The sequence below is a fragment of the Notolepis coatsorum genome (genome assembly GCF_963971535.1).
Source record: "Notolepis coatsorum genome assembly, chromosome: 2".
In the NCBI taxonomy this organism is placed as follows: Eukaryota; Metazoa; Chordata; class Actinopteri; order Aulopiformes; family Paralepididae; genus Notolepis; species Notolepis coatsorum.
In genome coordinates, this window is record NC_140166.1 from 208,210,805 (window position 1) to 208,226,271 (window position 15,467).

Consider the following 15,467-nt stretch of genomic DNA (forward strand, 5'->3'; position numbering starts at 1 on the left):
TCATTGCATTCATTTTAATTATCGCGGCAATTAATCGATTTATTGCTTATCGCGGCAGGCCTATAAAAATCTATTTATTTTCCCCATTGAGCATATTAATCACCATTTTGCTTGTACGTCAAGCTCAGGGTGGAATTCATTGGATGGAAGATTATTACACTAGAGTGATCTGAAAAGCCTTTAAAAGCCAATAAAATCGCTATCTGCAAAAGAGCCACCTATTAAAGCATCAACAGAATTCTGCACGACACTCAACGGCAAAATGAATGCATTATCCTGTGATGCGAGCCGTTTCTTGCACTAAATGAACCCGACTGTCTGCAGTCTTTGCTTGAGATGTTCTTATTATGGAGGATGCTCTTCGTTTGTACGAAACAAATTACATTTTATGTATGAGGTGAAAACTGCTTTTATTACAATGCGTTTTTTAAGATCATTTATTTATTGTTGTGTTGTTCTTATTTGTGAAAAATTATGCACTGTAATGTCAAATCACGTTCCATTTGTACAAACAATATGGTGAATAGTCTTCTGAATCGGGAAAAGTCACATATTTACCCAAAATAATTATTTTTTTCACAAAGTAAACATAAGTTATATTGGCAGATATATCGGATAAATGCCAAATATGGAAATCGATGTTTGAGACAAAAATGTCACGTTTAGTCCAAACCTTCAGTAACCACAGGGTCTCACCTTGTAGAAGCCAAACCCTGGGTCGACCAGTTCTAGGGAATCAGTCGGGGCCGAGGTGCCCGCGGCCTGGACCTCCAACTCCCCATGGGTGGAATTCTTGTCGGACTCGCTCTGTGCCGAGCCACAGCCAGAATCGGAGTCGGACAGCTCTGCCTCTTTGTCCTTGCTTTTGACAATATCAGCAGGGGGCGGGGTCTGCCGGACAAGCAGCTGCACAATGTCGTTGAGGCCCACACTGTAATCAAACATGGTGTGGCCATCCTCCATCTGGGACCAGACACAGGACACATTTAGACAATAGCAAGGACTAAAAGAACAGCGATCATGTTTTACAAAAGCTTAACAGAGAGCAATGGCCTTAAGACAGAGGTGAGACAGAGGCACACCTGTGACAAAAAGGTTGGATGTTTATGTTTAAAGGAATCAATAGCTCATGATGGTGCGTTGGCTGTATTGGCCACTACCAGCCAGTCGCCGCCACACAATGTACCCGTCGTTATGATTTATATCAAACTATTATCAGCGCAAAACGCCATTTGGCTGCCTCACCTGTTTGCCGCGGTAGAACAGTCTCTGCCTGTCTGGCTCAACATTAAAGAGCTCCAGGATTTTGATACGCAGATCGTCAACCTTGGTGAGCTTGGACAGGGAGTCGATCCGGTGGGTTTCTTTCCCATCCATTGTGCGTACTTGAATCCACATTGCAGCTGCCCTGTGAGAAGTGCAAAATCATTACAACAACAACAACAACAACAACAACAATCATCATCCAGTCATCAAGTAGGGGGGGGGGGGGGGGCAGAAATGTTGTTGCTTGCTAGTGAGGGTGGGCCTTCCAACCGAAAAGGTAACAGCATACCACAGGTAGGGATTGGCTGACACTTTTTCTAGTTCATGCCGACCGTTGAATGCCAGCAACGACATTATAGCGTTTGTTTGTCGTTTTTATTTATTTATTAGCGATTTGAATTCATATTTCATCAATCTAGTCTCACGTTAGTGCTGCAACCTCTCTATGAGCTCCATTGGGAAAATACCGCCCCCTATCGTCCCTCCCTGTTGTACTGCACCCCATTGGATTAGACTGATGGGGGGGGGGGGGGGAAATCCAGTTCCCTCATTTTACTTATCCGGCAAGGCATCCGAAGAGATCCAAGTCTTCGCCGACCCTAAGAACAGCGTGGAATCGGTATTTCCAGTACCCAGCGCTGAATCAATAAACGCGATCGATATTTGGAATGGCGATCAGGAATTGGAATAATCTATTTGGAGAACATCTGATCTGAGGTAATGAATCTATTTTACCAGTCTTAGGATAATCGGATCTGTTTTCACAGAGATATCAGCGTGCGTGTGCCATATGCGTGTGTGTGCTCTATCAGGAAATGAGAATAGATTTTTCAGCTTGCTTCTCTAGCGTGCATAAGTACACATATACTATCGATAATCTAGCGTTTATTTGGAAACGATTCATAAATAGGCCGAAAAATTACAATGTTTGTGTATTCCAGAATATTCCAGTAAAGGCCGTTTATCACAGAATCTTTATATTTTCCTGAAACTTTCAAGAAAACGAGTTTTTCAAAATGGTATAAAACGGAAATGAACCGATTAAAAAACAATCCATTTCGACAATGTTGACTGCAAACAAGTCATTGATAAGCGACGGCCAGATTAGACACAGCCATAATTTAAGACATAGATTATGCGTTCACAACGCTATCATTGAAGTGGGTGCTGGCATTCAACCATGTTCTGGGCATTGAAAGTGTTAAAGTACAGAAAATTGCCACCATTCGTAAATGTTTCTATACCAGGTAGTATTGACTTGATTCAATACTAGATACCTTGATGGGATGATGACCCAAGATGGGGCCACGGACGGTCTCCTCTGTGTTTTGTTCGTAAATTATTCTAACTTAAGTATATATATATTCCATTTTATTTTACTTTAAGTGTCTATTAACAATTTCAGCACCAATCACGTAAAAAGTCAGGTTCTCTCACTAATACCCGAGAAAAGTCAGGTTTTCGATAGTTTATCGTTCTTTTTTTTTTATATTAGATACAGTCTCATGGACCTCAGTGTATCATGGGGACTGTATCATGGGGACTAGGTGGCAGTATGGCCTACCCTTTGAAACCTTATTTCACACTGCGTTATATTTTATATGGTCCGGGCAGAGAAATGGTACCCGGGCAAGTAGGCTTCATTCGAGCCACTTGTAGGGTTGTCACGATACCAACATTTTAGTTTCGATACTTTTCCTCAAAATCAGGGAAAACTCTCAGATGTCATTATTGTTCTTTATTTTAAAACACAACAATGAACAATGACAAGAATAAATAAATTAAAAGCAATGGCATTCAAAATGCTGGAGAACTTTTTTTGCACTCAAAACAGTTGCTGTACAAGGTTTCTGAACCCAGCTTGATCAACTGTATATATATTGGAACTTGGTCCACAGTCCACACAGATGAACTCTGCGACTGCCCTGTTGAGCCTTTTATCATCTTTGGACTAATTTGTATACTTTATATGCTGCTCAAAAAAAGCAGAGGTTAGGTTGCTTCTGAGTGGGGGGAGTCACTCTGTGAGGCAAATGCAGCAGACTTCTGTAAAAAAAAATTCAAGGGGTAGAAAAAGTATGGTTGTATTATTATTATACGTTCGTCATAGCAGAGGGCCTAATTAGTTTGAGATACCATAAGTTACCTAGAAAACATTTTGATGAGTCAGACTGATTATAGCCTATCATAATCTAGAACTAGGTTATGTCATTGTAGGCTGTTTAACAAAAATAAAATAGATTTCCATTGTCTTTATACAGTATGTATGAACCATTAATGGGCAATTGTCTGTATAAATCACGTTTGTGACTAAGCCATAGAGATGCTGCGTTTACTAGCTTTCAGCACGGCAGTTTAGGCCATGTATAGCTTATTATTAGGCTTTTCTATTTATTTTCTATTCTTGCGAATAGCATTGTGGACATTTTCTAATGCTCGTATAAGGAACTGTAGTCACGAGAGCTAGCATAGCTCATCCAACGAACGTTGGCACCAACGGCACGACCACAGCACCGACAGGAGCCACCGCAGCACGCAACTCCACCCACCACCACCACGACAATCGCAACGAGGATCCCCACTGATCAACGTCAGCCAGCCAGCGCCAACTAGAACTACAGCTCGCCAGCTACACAAGCCAACGTCAGCCGAGTTCCCCCTATGCAAAATGTGCCAGCCAGCCAGCGCCAATCAACAAAGATCCCCACTGCAACTGCCGATGGTTATGATAACCAACTAATGGACCTGTCTCAAAACCCTGCCCCTTTTCTTGATCCTCCAATCACAACTGTCGCTTACCTCGGACAAACTTGGTTTGTCCGAGGTAAGCGACAGTTGTGATTGGAGGATCAAGAAAAGGGGCAGGGTTTGAGACAGGTCAATTGCAGTGAGGATCTTTATTGACCAACGCCAGCTAGCCAGCACACGCTGCCAGAGTAAACTCGGCCAACGTTAGCCCACACAGCTAGCGAACCACAACTCTAGCCAAAGCCAGCCAGCCAACGCCAATCAACAAAGATCCTCACCGCGACTGCCGATGGCCACGACAACCAACGCTGCGCGCCACAGCAGCACCGTGCAACTGATGCCAACACTCGCCGGACGAGCCATGCCAGCTCCCGTCCCAACTAGTTTGTATATGTACACATATACTATTGATAATCTAGCGTTTATTTCAAAACAATTCATAAATAGGCCGAAAAGTGAAAATGTTTGTGTATTCTAGAATATTCCAGTAAATGTCTTTTATCATGGAATCTTTATATTTTCCTTGAAAACGAGGGCTTTTCAAAATGCTATAAAACGAAAATGAACCGATAAAAAAAACAATCCGCTTCGACAATGTTGACTGCAAACGAGTCATTGATAAGCGACGGGCAGATTAGACACATAGCCATAATTTAAAACATAGATTAGGCGTTTTTAACGCCAACATTGAAGTGGATGGTGGCATTCAACGGGGTAAATCAACGTTAATCAAAGGCACTGATAGTGTTAATGAACTGTACCCGATATTTATATAATATAGTCATATCGCCCAGCCCTATTATATACCTTTGATTTGGAAATAGTATCATGTCCAGGCGAGCAATGCAAACAACTTCGCAAAATGCACACAGCGGCAGCGCTCCATAACTCAGCTTCCAGGAATTAGCCCGGATCACTGAAACTATACAATATTCACCACGGGATAACATGCGAACGTATACATGAAAAATGTAACTATTTTTCACATGTTGGACGAGATATAGTGACTGTCAAATGAGCCATAGTATCGTCTCCATAGCTATAATATAGAATATAGATATAGCACTGCATAACATCGTGACAGTGAAAATGCCTCTCTTTTTTCATTCAACTTTTTCCGATTTTTCTCCCATCCCACTGTTAGTCGTTATGCCAATTAACAATCCCCTTCCTGGTTGTTGCGCACCCCCCCTACTGTTGGTCCGAGAGGCCGGAGACTGGCTTCCTCCGACGCATGTGCAGCCAGCCTGGCAGCGCAGATTCTTACCCGGAGAGTGTAACGTGTGGAAGGTCGCACTACCTCTCTCCAGATCCTACCCTCGCTGTGCAGGTGCCCCGACCAAACTGTAGGGGTCGCTGTCCACAACGCCCAGGACCGACCCACGGCTTGCCTCCCCCTAACTCAGCCAAACGAGTTAGTATAGCGATCAGCCCAAGCCAAGGCAATGCAGACTCTCCGGGAGTCGAGACCGCAGCCTCTTGCATTGGTGACGAGCACAATCTCTGCTACGCCACCTGACCGCCCCGAAAATGCCTATCTTTTAAAGCGTGGCCCATTGACAGCAAGGATGGGGATACACGGTGGCGCTGAATGAGTTCATGTAAACACACCAAACGACCAAGACAAATTCCTTGTATATGCAAGCTTACTTGGCAATAAAGACCTTTCCGATTCTGTATTCACTTTTAATATCAAGCCCTATGGCCAAGTAGTCACAGAGTATTAAGAATATATCATAATAATTACAAGGACTTTAACTTGGATTGTTGAAGTGTAACCTCAAATTGGCCCAAGTTAGATCCAGTTTCCAGAGACACAATGCATTCTACAGCTGTAAATATAGGACTGTCACTTCTGGCAGCCTTGTGGTCGAGGAGGGCACAAGCTCATTTAAATACAGGGCGGGAAAAGGGGCAGCAGGCCCCCCCCACTCCTTTAAAACTAAGCACATCCGGGCGCGAGGGAGGGAGCGCTTCTATCAAACAATGAATGTGGCTTAAATCTCAGACAATAAAGCATGATGCCGCAGCACCTTTAACACCGTATACACTAAGAACATTCTCTGGGGGACCCTGATGTAAACAAGACGTTCGAAAGTCTCTCTGGTCTGCATCCCCTTAACAATTGTATGCATTGAGCCGTACTGTACCCATTCTGCAATCTGTTAATAAAGTTTTCAATCAATCAACTCTTCATCCTTCTTCAGACAAAAGTGGGAAGATAATAATTTGGCGCCTAACTAACGTCAGACGGCTACAGTTGTTCAGAGGTCCACCCTGCTGCTCAGCTGTGACTCTCAAGGATGCAACGAGCAGCTACCACCATCAACCATAACGTCGTAGTTTCTGCGAAACCTATTAAATATGAAAACAGTCCAGTTTCCTCAAACTTAGTAACGTTAACTAAACCAACCAAGTAGCAATATCGATCATGATCGCCCTCCTCCACCGATCATCGACACTGACAGTGAACCAAGGCAGGCGGTCACAACACATTGTCACAACTCAATGCAAACGGTTCGGCCAAGTTTACCAAGTAATCACAAAACAAATCGCAATCAAATTACCGCACAGTGTTATACCGAGCGATGAACCATTAAGCTACGAGTTAACCAGCGTATAACATTATTAGCTAGCTTGCTAGATATCGTTATTAACTTGCTAGCAGCAGCGCCCTCCACCATAAACGAGGCAAGGGGGACTTTGTCCAAGTTAGTTAGCCATGCTATCGCCGTTAGCTCAGCGAGCACATTTCAAAAGTTATTAGGCGGAGAGAAGACGTCGCTTTACCTGTTGTTTCTTCTGACCAAATGCGAAACAAGAAATTAACGTGTTCGAAGTATAAACCGTGTGATGTTTTCCCCAGACGACAACAACTTCTCGACACGGTTTGAACGGCCGCCTCCTCGGTTGCTGCAGAAAGACTGTAGCAGCGAGCACTTCTTCAAGACTTTCTTTCCCCGCCCGCCCGCGACGGTTTCACTCGCCCATTGGCTGCTCCCATCTCAGACGGCGTCGCGGATAGGCCGTGGCCGCTGTCAGTCTTAAATGTGACCGGAGCTTAGCTTCAGCGCGCGAAACGATGGTCTCGTGAATTGTCTCGTTCACTTCCCCGAGAATTTGGCGCGAGATTATGTAAATAGGGAGCAGCCGAGTAGACTACTAGATGGTATTGGTAAACAATTTCATACTTAGGTGAAATTCTGTTGTTATGCCTCTCTTTACCTTTGTCTACTGTTTCGTTGTATGTGATGCTTTCTGGTCAGACAATCTCACGCAAGTGAGCCTTGAGATTCATAAACTTGGTGTGTAGACTAATGTTGTTTAGTAACCTCCCCATGTAATGGATGTTATTGTGCCATCAGCTCTCCTTGAGTTTGGCGGGAGAACTGCTTGCCAAGTGTGAATAACATCAAGTTCATTGTGCATTTAGACTAGATAATAATACATTATGGATTAGCAAATCAGTTTGTGTGCGTGTTGCATTTTAAACTGCCACCGGCACCTCTACACAAAACGGCCCAATGAATAAAGTGTTTGTAAGATAATTGTGTAGTATAGGAGTCTGGGCTAGGACTTTCTCTGTTGGTGTCCCCACATTGATTGAGGTAGGGGCCCCTAAGTAGTTTTTTTCTGTATTATTTTGTTTCAATTACAATTGAGTCATTTAGCTGACACTCTGATCCAAAGCGACTTACAGATTGTGAATAACATGTCACCAGGAGGGGTACATCTCTGGACTCTGGCAGCTATGGGTCAGTTGTTCGTCAAATAGTATTCTGAGTCCTTGCCCCACAATGGTGGAATGAACTACTCACCCCAGTTAGGACAGCCGAAACCCGTCCAATCTTCCACCGTCGACTTAAGACGCACTTCTTCAACCATTATCTGAAATAATATTTAAAAAAAAAAAAAAAAAAAAAAAATCTAACCCTAACTAACCTTACTGTCATGCACTTGTCCTAATAAACTAACCTACACTGTAACACGCAACACTTTGATGAACATTGTTACTCAGCTGATGGAGTTTTGATTGATTGATTGAACATTTTATTAACAGATTGCAGAATGGGTACAGTACAGTACAGCTCAATACATACAATTGTTAAGGGGATGCAGACCAGAGAAAGACTTTCGTCTTGTTTACATCAGGGTCCCCCATTTTCAATTCATCATAACATATATGACATACATGACATACAGATAGACAGTACTGCTACATCTATACATTTATGACATACCAGATTTGCAAATACAGTACTGTTTGTGATACGAAAAGAGTCCAGAAAAGAGAGTATATACATTTGACATAGAAACTGTACATTGGAGGAGGTTGGGGGGGGGGGGGGGGGGTTGGGTAGGAGGAGTGGGTGGGGGACACTGTACAACTGAACAAGCAAAACTGTACATTGGAATATTGACAAGACCATACTTGGTCATTTACTGTACATTGGGGGGGGGGGGGTTGTGTTAGGACATTTACAGGGGCCAGTTTAGAATTGCAGTCTCCCGTAGGTGTTTTTTGAGAGTGTTTTTGAAAGTGGGTAGTTGTACCCTTCCTGATGACTTGTCGTACAGAACTTGTAAGTCGCTTTGGATAAAAGCGTCAGCTAAATGACTAAATGTAAATGTAGTATCAAGCTTGCGTTTTACACTCTGAGTGCATAGGCATATTAGCAAGATAGGTAGTAGTAGTATAAGAATAGTGGCATAGGGGGAGCTCCCGTAGCTCACCGCATATCTCGGCGCCATTTCTGCGTCGGGGAAAACCGTGCTCGTCACGGATCTGGGCAGGCCCGGACTGGCCATCGGGAGCACCAGGAGTTTTCCCGGTGGCCTGGCCTGCACAGATTTTAAAAAAAAATTATAAAAAAAAAATATATATATATATATCATTTTTTTTTTTTTTTTTTTTGCCAGGCCATTGTTTCTAGTTGTGGCGGCGGCGGGCGCGATAGTTAGATAACCAAGGTGGGTGGGGAACAACCAGGATTTCACTGTCTGCAACAGAGTTGGAGAACTATCTGACTCTCTCTCCCTCACGCGGATCACACACACACACAATGGAGCCGTGCTGCCGCTTGTGATTGGTGGAGGCGGGACCAGGCGATACAACTGATTGACAGCGGAGGCGGCGAATGGAATGGCAGACGGCACTCAGATGCAGAATAACAGCCAGGCAATGAGCCAGGTAGTGAGGGACTCGGGAGAGATACAGTAGAGCGAAAGTCAATTAACGTTGATGTCAAGATGGACAGTGGAAGAAAGAGAAAGGGTGGAAGAGAGAGGGATAAAAAAAAAAAAAAAGGGCCTTACAGGAGAGAGTGGTTAACTGTATTATAATAGTAAATAGAAAAATATGTTGTGCTCTTGCTTTTTTCTTTTTGAAGGTGGAGAGAGTAGCATTGCTAGTGCCACAACAGTTTTATTTGAGGTCCATAACAGTACATTGTACTAAGCAATTGTTGGCTCATTAGTTTGTGATTCACATGCACTCAAATTCACCAGAATGCAGGAAATTAAGTCTTTGTAACAAAAAAAATCCTGGTGGGGGACCCCCAGACCCCCCACTTAAAAAGTGGCCTGATTGGGGCTATATTTCGCGCTATATCTCCCGGTATGAATTATTTCCCCAGTCCGGCCCTGGATCTGGGGGACACAAGTTCGATTCCCGGGCCCGCCGTCATTTCTCAGAATGTCTTCCCCTGCTCTACATCCCATTTCAACCTGTTTCTGTCGGTCATGCTTGACCAGAAAAGCGATAAACACTAAAAAAATAAAGTAAAAAAAAAAAAAAAAAAAAAAGAATAGTGGCATATTGGGCGGCTGGGTGGCGCAGCGGTCTAAGCGCTTGTCACCAACGCAAGAGACACCGGTATTGAATCCGGCTGTCAGCGTTGCCTCCGGCTTGGGCCGGCCGTCATACTGACTCAATTGGCAGAGTCAGCGAGAGGGAAGCCGGTGGGGTGGTATTCTGGTCGTTGTAAACAGCGACTCCTACAGGTCGGTCAGGGCGCCTGCACAGCAAAGAAGGGATATGTTAAAGGTAGTGTGACCTCCCATGCGTTACACTTCACCAATGAGAGTCCGCGCTGGCAGGTGAAAAGAGGTTGCTGGCTGTCTCCTATGTGACAGAGGAAGCATCTGCTAGACTTCAGGACTCCCTAGACCGGCCAGTGGGGGGCATATGCGAGCAACGACCAGGAAGGGGAGGGAGAATTGGGATGGGAGAAAATGGGATGGGAGAAAATCGGAGAAAAACAGGAGAAAAAGTGGATAAAAAAAATAGTGGCATATTAGTATGGTACATAATAGTAAAAGACAGTAAGAGGGTTAGGTTTTTTCTTTTCAGATATTGTTTGAAGAGGTTTCATCCAATTTATAGTGAATTTCAATCATTAAGATTAATATTAGCTTAAAAACGTGGGTAAACTCAATCACCCTCTACTACCTTACAGATGCCCCCAAGGGTCATTGAGGGAGATTCAGGAGGTCCCCAGCAGAATGAGGAATAGTTGAACTATTATTCCCGTCACTATAAGTAAGCACAAACACTCTTCCGGTTTGACAACAGCATGTAGCGGTCACGTCGGTCATGAGCTCCGCTCCCGTTCATGTTAATTTAGCTTCAAAACCCACTTTTTACAACACTAATGTGTTTAAACCTCGACGTATATATTAACTAAGACCTTCTACTAAATATATCAACAGAAAGAATCAAAATGACATCAAAGAAAGACCTTGTAAAGAGACGTGGAGCAGACAATCTAACGGCAGACCCTGTGGCACGACCCCCTCCACGGCAGATTTTCTTTGAATTTAATGAACCTGTACGTGCAATTTCCTGCAATATAGAGCCTTCAATCTTGACCAATAAAGCTGCTCTTTTCACTATAAAACTCAGTTTATATTGCAGTATGATAGCCAATTACTATAATAATAATATATTAATATATATATATACTGTATATATACTGTATATTGATTTTTCGCTCATTTATCTTTATTAAATCAATCTCCTTTCAAATAGGCCAAGTTTTTAATAAGAAAGAGAAAAAATATATATTTCCATTACCTGTAACTCTTGTCTCTTTCTCTCCTTCTCTGCCTCCTCCCTGAGTCTGCAATGCACAGTCATGACATCGATCTCCAAAAAAAAAGTAAAAAATAAAAAAAATAGAGTAACATTTTTTTTTGAGGCCCCTCGTCACTAGAGGCCCACGGGCAGCGGCCGTTGTTAATCCGGCCCTGCTCGTCTGCCATATAGATAGCGAACGTATTTTGCAAACGAAGTCATGTCATCCAGCTGACACCACATATCTAGATAATATGACAACGTTAGCTAGCGGCTAGCACTAAAGCTAACGCCAACCAGGGGGAAACGTTGTTATTATTTATTATTATTATTATTATTAGAGAATTTACGGTATGACCAGATGGCATTTCGGGACGTGAAACACTTTTATTGTATTGCGTGGTAGAAGTTCTACCACTCAATAGTAAAGACATGTCTAACATAATCTTTTGTTTGAACAACTTACTGGAAAATCCTGCCACCGATAAGAGACTCTGTCGCCTGTGACACACACAAGCACTCAGCCTGTACTATTGGGGGGGGGGATATATCATATTTTTCATATGATCAAAAAGTGGTGGAGCAAGAGCATACCTTTGCTCCCCCAAGTTCAATAGTGGGAGAGCAGATGCTCCGAATGCTCTTATGGCCAGGCGTCTATGATCACTGATACAAAGTAAAATAGTGCAGTGCAATAAAATAGTTAGTAAAATAGAATAAAATAATGCAATAGTGCATTGCAATAAAATAGTTATCATCGTATTTTTTCGGGAGGCCGGTAAGGAGTGCATTACAGTAGTCGAGTTGGCTTGAGATAAAGGCATGGATCTGGTTTTCAGCGTCCTTTTGATTTATAAATGGCCGTACTTTAGCTATGTTTCTAAGGTGGAAGAATTAAGTTTTTGTCAACTTGTTGATTGTGATTTAAAGCTTAGGTCTGAGTCTACCATAACACCAAGACTTAACTCACTCAAATACAGTTAGCAGCTGGATAGACCACAGATGGAAATTAGCTTCTGCTAAATCTGGTGCAAACATATTTTCATGTAACAATGATGAATTGTCAAAAAAAAGAATTTTAGGTGTCAGTGAAACCAACATTGCAATCTGGTTAGAAGTGGTGGAGAGAATAAAGGCTAGCATATGAATTGTAGTGCCTGGTTAGAAACTAATGAAAATGGATGGATTATCCAAGTGGGGGTCCGGGGGGGGGGGGGGGGGGAGCGAGCAAGAGCATATGTATGTATTGTATTAGATAGCAAGTATTAGGTATATATCTCGTAAACTACATTTATATTGATTCAAATGGAATGTATAGTCCTGTGATTTACATTGGATGTTTACTGTTAATGCTTGTGTGTCTAATTTTATGTTATGTTTAAAAAAAAAAAAAAAAAAGTAAGCACAAACACCGGTACCATTCACCCCTCAACTAGGGTCATTCATCCATATAATTGCAGGTATTTTTTGAATTTACAAAGTACAACAACAAAAAAGTATTTTTATCTTTCATTAGATTTGCTTTATTCTCACGAAACACATTTTAAATGTAACTTATTCTCAATGCTTTTTAAAACACCTTCAGCCTCAAGAGCAGGCAGTTTAACTGGAAGGAATACTGGAGCACACCGATATTCTCTTCATCTTTATGGTAAATAAAGGTAAATAGACTGCATTTATATAGTGCTTTTATCCAAAGCACTTTGCAACGTATGTCTCACATTCACACACAGACGACAGAGGCAACCATGCAAGGTGCCAACCTGCTCATCGGTTAGGGGTTAAGTGTCTTGCTAAAGGACACTTCGACATGTTGTCAGGAGGAGCTGGAATCGAACCGGGAATCTTCTGATTACCAGATGACCGCTCTACCTCCTGAGCTGTTGCCCCTTTAAGTGGAACTATACCAATGTTTTCTTCAACAGACCTTCCTCAGGGCATTTCACAGAACTGTTGTCATTTGACATCGTAGATAAATTTGACAAAGTTTCAACGCAGGTGTGATGAACCATGTCAAACAATGACACTTCTTTTTTTTTCTTTTTTTTTTGTCTTTTTCCCCCTTCATTTTCCTCCGATTTTCTCCCATCCCAATGTTAGTCGTATGCCAATTCCCAGTCCCTTCCTGGTCGCTGCGCTTTACCCCCCACAGTCAGATCATTTTGGGAGAGTGGAGGCTACCACGTGCTTCCTCCGACACACGTCCAGCCAATCACCGCTTCTTTTCACCTGGCAGCGCGGATTCTCATTGAGAGGGCGTAGCGTGTGGTAGGACCACACTATCCCCCTCACGTCCAATCGGCGCTTAGCAGGCGCCCCGACCGAACTGTAGGAGTCGCTGTTTACAACGACCCGGACCCACCCCGCCAGCTTCTCCCACCCTCTGATACAGCCAATTGTATCAGTGCAGACGGCCAGCCAAGCTGGTGACAACCCCGGAGCTGTGAGCTGGATTCGAACAGGCGAACCAAGCTCACAGCTCCGGGGCTGGTGACGAACGCAATCTCCGCTCGACCACCTAACCGCCCTCAAACAATGACACTTCTGTCAAAATCACTGAATAAGGTCTGTGAGCCAAAATGTTGGTATGTTTCCACATAAAGATGAAGACGCAAGAACACAAGTGAGCTCCAGCATTCCTTCTATGGTTTAAAATGTAACTTATTCAACAATTGCTGTGCTTAAATCTGTTAAAATTATTATTAGTTTCTTATATATTATTTTTTATATATATTTATTTATATATTTACTTGTAAGAATATTAGTTATGGCAATCTCTTAATTGATAACGATGTAATAAAACATCTAATGGTCATTTTGAAAGCAGAAAATATAAAAAACACAGTTGACATAAAACTTGTTTAACAAAGTTGAAGGAACACCAACAGATATTCCTGAATGACAGCAACAAGGTAAAATACTTTACAACAGAGCTGACATTTTGCAATTGGTAAATTCTTCATGTAATTGCACTTAAAATATACAACAACAACACAAAGCATGGAAATAATTGAAAGATGCATTCATATTTGCACACTGCTATTCAAGACAGATACTGTTACACAATGTGTGTTTCTTCATGTCAAGGAACCCAAATTGACATATAATACATCAGGGACCCGATAAGATAGTTGTTGTTAGATGTGAATTATTCCAGAGTTCTATGACTGTCTATATTGTAGCCAGGTGTGGAGATAACATTGGAGTGTGTGAGAAAACAGACTCAACTACAACTTTGTAGATACATCGGATTAGCACGACACTCAGTAGTACTAATTTATATATTTTATACCCAGTTTAATCACCTGTACATTGTATATTGCTGTTGCACTTTATACCGTTACATTTGCACTCTGGTTGGATGCCAAACTTATTTTCATTGTACTGTACTTGTGCTGTATGATGAAAATACATTTGAATCTAATTTAATAACAGTGGAGTGAGATAACAGGAGAGGAAATCTATGATTATGGATTTTGTGTGTGAGCTTACCTTGAATATGTACATTTGTGATTTTTTTCCTTTTTGTAAACAAGTGTGTTTTTGATTAGTCTGTAAACAAGACAGAAAAATAAACTTCATTCGTTCATTCATTCATGATCAGGAGAATATCTTACAGTCATTCTTATGCATTCTCTCATTGGGATCACTTTTTTGTTTATTTGAGTGAAATTAACTTATTCCCCATTGTTCTGGGGACCCTCTGGAACCCTCTCAAGGACCCCTGGAGGTCCCCGGACCCCACTGAGAACCACTGCTGTAAATCATGCATTAAAAACATAATATAGCTGCAAGCGGCGATTATCGGGCTTCAAGGCAATATTGATCATCAGGATTGAAAAATAAGTTCACACACGATTCAGCAGTGTTATGAAACATGTCCTGCGAGTTTTGTAATGTTTGGATACAATTTATGTTATGCTATGCCCACCTTTCGCATTTGTAGTGCAGGTAGTCCGATTTGCGTTATGCCACGCCCACCATTAACAGATCTTTGTTGAACAGGCTATACTATAGTCTCCATCTGGTGGTCAAGAAGTACCCTTGTAAACTGACAAATTATCATTTACATGACATCATTTACATGGTCAGTTCTGTTATTAGATTACATTAAAACATGACAGAATTGAAGCTGGTACAAAATAGACATCATTATTTCACCATATCGCAGAGCCTTTTAACTGTAATTTGACTGTTTCTGCTTCATGTATGCCCCTTTGTAATTTTATTTGGTTGTGTGTTTGATGTGTTTTAATTATTTCCCTTACCTCTGTGATGTATGTGTCTCTTTTCTATTTTTTTTCATTTTTTTTGTCCACTGAGGGGACCTTTTTTCCTCTGAGCAGGCCGTCATTGTAAATAAGAATTTGTTCTTAAT

At 42.0% G+C, this 15,467-nt stretch overlaps 1 protein-coding gene across 2 annotated transcripts in view; it reads right to left on the bottom strand.

Annotated features, from left to right (window-relative positions):
* uhrf1 (ubiquitin-like with PHD and ring finger domains 1) overlaps positions 1-6,931 on the bottom strand; it is a 32,395-nt gene extending 25,464 nt beyond the window's left edge. The window contains exons 1-3 of one of the 2 annotated variants that reach the window (XM_084309146.1): positions 6,805-6,931; positions 1,246-1,408; positions 697-963 (exon numbers count right to left, since the gene is read on the bottom strand). In XM_084309146.1, coding sequence (XP_084165272.1) covers positions 697-963; positions 1,246-1,398 — 420 coding nt within the window. In that variant the 5' untranslated portion in view covers positions 1,399-1,408; positions 6,805-6,931. The remainder of the gene's footprint in view (positions 1-696; positions 964-1,245; positions 1,409-6,804) is intronic. The other variant, XM_084309147.1, reaches the window with a different exon arrangement.
* Positions 6,932-15,467: the final 8,536 nt, after the last annotated feature.